Here is a 6497-nt window from a genome sequence, read left to right on the forward strand (position 1 = left end):
AGCACAGAAGTAACGTTCAGGGGGGTTGTGGAAAAATTGAACTATGCAGGTAATAAGGCCATGAATGAACAACACTCCCACATCCTTAAAGTTCAGTAAGTGAATTGGACTGGGAGCTCAATATTAAGCACAAAGTGAAAAACTGATCAACTGATAAATTAGCCCAAGAGCTCTAAACTGTATCAGTCACAACATGAGCTTTGTCAGACCTTGAAAGTGCACACTTCTTCCTCTTGCCAATTCACTCACCAACCTGTGTGGTAAAAAATGGTTGGTGGCATCATCTGCAAAACACCCTTAATATTAGCACTTCTTTCGTTATGCATCCTCTTAAAAACTGATACTATTAAATTTTCATTCTCAATTCATGGCCCATTTCACTATCTCAATGATAAAGGATTTTGCTGTCCATCTCTGTGGTCAGGCGTCCATCTGAGGAACTACAGCAGGACAGTTTTTCTCTCACAGTGCAGGGCACGTCAGGGCATGAATGGCCAGGTAAACAAGTGCTACTCCCAGGTACGGCCAGGAATGCAAGCGCTGTTCCCACACACTGCCAGGCCCAGCACTTTGGAAAGCTACAGACAGCTCAAATTGCCAGGGAGCAAGCACTGTCAGAAACATGGAGAGACCACACACACTATCTGGTAGAGTCCTCTCCTCAAGTAAAATTCAAATTGGAGATTTCTTACAGATTACCACTATGAACTCGCAATAAAGAAAGCACAGCAGCCAAGCTCTAGTTTTTCAGCATGCACAACACCGTTACCAGCAAGGCACATTCTTTGTCTATCCAATTCCCCAGAAACCTCCGGGGGAAAACAAGAGACATGCAAAAGATATTACTGACAAAACCTACCTGTACAGCATTTCTCCTTGGGATCTAAGGTGCTGCTACAGGACCCACAGCAGAGCCTGGAGACAGTCTGTTCTTCCAGGTGGGCAACTTGGTGCAGAGACCAGGGACCTCTGGGCAAGTCTCTTCTTTTGAAGGGGCCAGGCTTAGCCTGCATACCGTGCCCAGGTCTGACGGAGAAGTCGCAGCTAGCACAGGAGTGCTGCTTGCCTTTGCAAGCAGCAATCGGCTCGTTTCTCATTGTGGGGTCAGCATAAACACCCTTTTATAGATATATATAAAAGCCGTAGATGGGTCTAGATATCTGTATTTGCCCTCATCAGCTGTTCCCCAGCCAGCCACCCTTCGGACTAGTCAGGGAGGCCCCGGACGCGCATTCCGGGCGGCGCTTTCCCGCGGGAGGGATGGAGGGATGGAAAGATGGAGGAATAGGTGGACCGGCGGCGGCGGCCAGCGAGGACTGTGGGCGCTGCAGCCGGAGCGCGGTGACAGCTCGGGCTAGGGGCGGGCCGTGGGAGGGGACATGTAAAGCCGGGCACATGGGCATGGAAAGGGAGAGGGGGCGGGATAGGGAGCGGCTCCAGCGGTGCTCCTCGGGAGCTGCCGAGGGTGAGGGTGTTCCGTCGCGTAACGGGGCACGGGGAGGCTCCCGCAGGGTACTGTGCCTGGTATTGATTTGGGGGGGGCTCTTTTTTTTTCCAAAAGAAGATAAAATATCAAGGAAGGCAGCCGAGCGTTGTGAGTGCTCCCGTGCTGGCGCGAACCAAGTGCAGCATCAGCAGAAATAGGTGTTGCGGTCCCCTCCTTCCAGATGCCCTGTGCTGCAAGTTCCTAAAGCCTCGCCCGTGCCTCATGCTGTTCCCTTAAATGACAACAGCCCCAAATTCTTCATGTGGGAGCGATTTCAGGCTATTACATATTGCAGGTCTGGTGTCAGACTGGCTGTAATTGTAACAGTTAAAGACAAAAAGGAATTTGGTTAAAGTTCATCAGAATCACATCGAGTCAAATTTAATTTATCCTCACACCCAATATCATATGTTTCACAGAAAAAGATGCAAGAAGTCCTAGATCAGCCTGATCAGCAGAGTGCAAACCTTCTACACTTCAGTGTCTTTTCTCAACTTAAATAGCTTATTTGCAAATGCTGGATTGTTAGCTCCTTTCCAACTCGTCTACACTAGAGGCCTTAATATAAAAAAAAATTTTCATCTCTTCTCAGTAAGACCAATCTTTTATTTCTTTTACTTTTCTCCCCTATTTCTTAGGTAGCTTTTGGGGTTAAATGAATAATATTAAGACTTGGTCTCATTCCCAGAATATTTAGTTGTAGGTTAACTTAAGACTTAAGAAATGTCTAAATAGTTGACATAACTGTTTCTGGGGTTTTTTATCTACTACATACTAAATTCTGCTAAATATATAAATTCTTAGAAACTGAATGCTAATAAATTTTCTGCTGTTTATTCATACATCGTGATCTACAAATTTTCTAGGTACTTAAAAGTTTTGAATCTGCTCTATGTATGTGCATACTGTACCATAAAGTCTTACTGTGTCTTTTACTACAGGATCTAGACACTCATGCTTTCAGTGAACAGTCTGAACAATTGTATCTTGGGCTGCATCAATAGAATGGTCTGGCCAGCAGATTAAGGGAGGTCATTCTGCCCCTCTGCTCTGCCCTTGTGAGACCCCACCTGGAGCACTGCATCCAGCTCTGGGGTCCCCAGCACAAGAAGGACATTGACCTGTTGGAGTGAATGCAGAGATGGGCCATGAAGATCACCAGAGGGTTGGAGCACCTATTCTGTGGAGACAGAAAGTTAAGATTGTTTAGTTTGGAGAAGAGAAAGCTCCATTGGAACCTTTTAGCACTTTCCAGGGCCTAGAAAGGACCTACAAGAGAGATGGAGAGGGACTTTCCTCAAGCCATGTAGTGACAGGACAAGGGGCAATGGTTTTGAAATGAGAGAGGTTTAGATTAGATATTAGGAAAAAATTCTTCACTGTGAGGATGGTAAGACACTGGAACACATTGCCCAGAGAAGAGTGGGAGTGTTCAGGGTTGGGCTGGGTTGGACTTGGAGCAACCTGGTGTGGTGGAAGATGTCACTGCCCATGGCAGGGGAGTTGGAACAATATGATCTTTAACATCTCTTCAACCCAGGCCATTCTGTGAAAGCAGCTGCAGTGTCTGAGAACAGATAGAAGTGTTTGAAATGAATCCCTATGACAGACTTTATAGAACCTTGTGGGATCATTAGATATCCATAACTACAACTGCTGGAGAAGGGGAAGCATCACATAAGCTTGTCCTGTTCTCAGCATCAGCATCCACTGCTGGCCACTGCTAAAGACAGGATACTGTTGTGCCACCCAGCATCACTATTCTTATATCTTTGTGTTAATACCATATTCATTTTCCTTGCCAAACTCCATTCCTTGCCAGACACAGCATTATTTGAAACTGAAAATTAAAAGTAAAATAAAAAAACAAAATAATTTGGAAATAATAAAGTAGATTTGATTTATGAAAATGGAAATTATCCAGCAGTTAGCCTCTCTGAAAGTAGTTTTTCATGACATGGTGAAATAAATTTTGGATTAAGACTGAGAAAATTAAAAAGCAGAGAAGTTAGCTGGGTCTACTCTTGACTAGTTCACAAGATAAATTCCTTATTTCTTCAAACCTCCTAAAAGTATAGGTTCTTTTATAGCCCAAGTAACAATGAATCATAGACAAAATCCTTATAATCTAATTATGAGTCTAACAGTTTTGTGAACACTCAGTTCTAATAAACAAAACCAAGTGTTTGCAACTAGTGTTCAGTCAAAGTCCTAAAAATGTCTGCATGTGTCCTGCTGTCATTTTCACTCCTTCCCACATTTATTTTCTCATACCATTTCAAATGCTGTATTTGAGGGGGGGCTGTGTGACAGACTTTCTGGCCTTTCTGTCTGTTCAGCTGTGTGGTAAAACGGTTGAACAGGGGGGAGCCCAGTGAGGAGACTGAGTATTTCCCTATTAATGCTCAGAGCACATTCTCCTTTAACCTGCTCCAAAAGCAAGGACAAGCACATCTGGGGTTGCAATACATTTGATCTTTGCATGGGAGGGAAGCTCAAAAAAACCTTCATTCTCCAAACTGGACAAGCCCAAAATCCTCAAGTGCTCCTCACAGGAAATATCTCCCAGCATTCCCACCAGATTTGTTTCCCTCTTCAAGACCTTCCCATTCTGCTCCACCTGCAGGGCCCAGCAGAGCCCACGGTGGGGCTGCACCAGGCTGAGCACAGTGGGATCATCCTCTCTCTGTGACAGCTGGTTGTGCTGTGATGGATCCCAAATGGGGTTTTCCCTCTGGGCTGCCCAGGCAATCTCTCTGCTGACCCACATCCCTCTCTGCAGATGTCCAGCTACTCCTGTCCCACTGTATACCTGTACTCCATATATATACAGATATACAAGTATATCTGTACCTGTACTCCATCCCAGATACAAAATTTAGCATTTGTACTGGTTAAATTTCATCCCCTTAGTGATTACTCAGGCCTCCAGTATATCTACATCCCTCTGCAAGGCCTCTTGTGCCTCAGGAGAGTCCACAGCACCTTCCAGTTTGGATCATCAGCGGACAGTGCATTCACCTCCTGCATCCAGATTGTTAATACATTGAACAGAACTGGAATTAAACACTAAGGAACTCTGCTGGTAAATGGTCACAAGTCAGACGTAGCCCCATTTGGGCCCTGCTGTCCAGGCAGTTCTTCACCCAGTGCACTGTTAACCTGCTCATCCCACATCTGGACAACTTACATAGGAGGATGCTGTGAAGGACACTGTCAAAAGTATTACTAAAACCCAGAAAAAATGCCTTCCCTTCACCCACCTCACAGGTGACCTTATCATAGAAAGATATCAAATTAGTAGAACATGACCTTCCCTTTGTGAACTCATGTTGACTATGCGTGATGATTGTATTTTTTCTTGGAGTGCTTTTCTTCCCACTCTCTACTCCCTATCTGCTCTGCTTTCATACCAGGAAAATTAGGCAGACACAGACCTGTAACTCCCTCCAGCACACCCTCTGAACCTGTAGGGCAGGAGGGCAGGACTGCTTTAACACCACACACAGGTCACACCTGGTCTTCTTAGAGGTAGTGCTGTTCCCAGTACATTTCTTCACCCTGTACAGATGCACCCATTCCCACTGCTAGATTTTTGACTTTATATATTGCAATTTTAGAGCATTTGTTCTTTAAATAAGCCCAAGTAACAAACCCACTCCAAAATCATTATGCCATCCATACCCTGTTTATGTAAATGTAGAACAGCTGCATGCTTCCACTCTCTAGAAATCTAAACTCAAATATTTCACTGGTCATTCCTCAAAGACAACTACTTTTTGAGCAACACTAGCCAACTTTTAATTCATTCTATGTGAGCTCTGTTTACATTGTAGAGTAAAGCTTTTTAATCAGGAGATGATGCAGTGCTAAATCAAAAGTCTTGCAAAAATTTATTTGAAAATATATAAGGGCAATATCATTAATTCAAACACAGATGTGTGGAACAACTTTTACTCCAGACCCTAATTTTATGGTTAAAGTTGAAATATTTTGGCCTTTATTTTAAATCACTCCTGATAATTTGCAAAACAACAATAATTACTTTGATCTACCACTTCAGAATATGTTAAGAGTTTAAATATCCAACAAATCATTCAATACAGTAGAAACACTAACAAAATACTTCTGATGTTTCTGGGTTTCAAATAGGAATCACGAAAAGAATTGTTAACAAATACTGTAAAATATGTAATGCCTCAAGGAAGCACATTCCAGTTTTCTGTATCCAAATCCCTATTGCCTGAAGTTACAGCTATCTAACAGTAGGCATTTAAGTAAGGCATCTAAATGAAGACCCACATTGCTCTACTTCTACAATCTGCCTTAGACAGGATGATTGTTTGGACCCACCTCTGAGGAAGGGCAACCAGGTTCATAGTTAACAGATCATTCGGGGTGGAGTAAAGCAAAATGACAGTAATTAACTCGTATAACAATGAATTTTGTTAGAACTGCTTTGAAACTGTAACAGAAAAAAACATAATGGATTAGAAAAGGAGTGTATAGTCGTTCTGGACTATATGAACACCTTAAGAGAGGAAAATTTGAAAGTGAAAAATAGAGAAAGAGAGATAGAGAAGAAAGATATCACCACTCATGGCTCCAGCAATGTGTGGGTGAATGTGCTTGGTAGTTGAGATATGCAGTCCTGATCCCTTGGGGGTGGGGACTCAAATACACATAAAAAATTGAGGTTTTATAAACCTGTTCTTCCAGTAAACAGACCAATTCCCCTCCAGGAGCTCTAAGCATGCACACTCTTCATTCTGGAAGATTCTGGAAGTCTGGCAGCATCAAGGTGTGGAGGGGTGCATGTGTGTGTGTCTGTGTTTCAGGGTGTGCCTGGACAAAAGTTCTGAACAAAGTTTCTGAGTTGACTTTCTGAGTTTGCATCTGTGCAGTGGTACATCACGGTGTGGGAAAGACACCAGCACAGAAAAAAACACTACTCTGCCTGTGCAGGACCTATTGCTTGCCAACATTTTCTCCTTTAGTTAGAAAACAGTGT

General features: G+C 43.4%; 1 protein-coding gene across 2 annotated transcripts in view; it reads right to left on the reverse strand.

Annotated features, from left to right (window-relative positions):
* RANBP3L (RAN binding protein 3 like) overlaps positions 1 to 1292 on the reverse strand; it is a 34207-nt gene extending 32915 nt beyond the window's left edge. For both annotated transcript variants that reach the window (XM_071581387.1, XM_071581386.1), the window contains exon 1: positions 860 to 1292. In XM_071581387.1, the coding sequence (XP_071437488.1) occupies positions 860 to 1097 (238 nt within the window). In that variant the 5' untranslated portion in view covers positions 1098 to 1292. The remainder of the gene's footprint in view (positions 1 to 859) is intronic.
* Between the last annotated feature and the right edge of the window lie 5205 nt (positions 1293 to 6497).

Source organism: Pithys albifrons, chromosome Z, assembly GCF_047495875.1.
Source record: "Pithys albifrons albifrons isolate INPA30051 chromosome Z, PitAlb_v1, whole genome shotgun sequence".
Taxonomy (NCBI): Eukaryota; Metazoa; Chordata; class Aves; order Passeriformes; family Thamnophilidae; genus Pithys; species Pithys albifrons.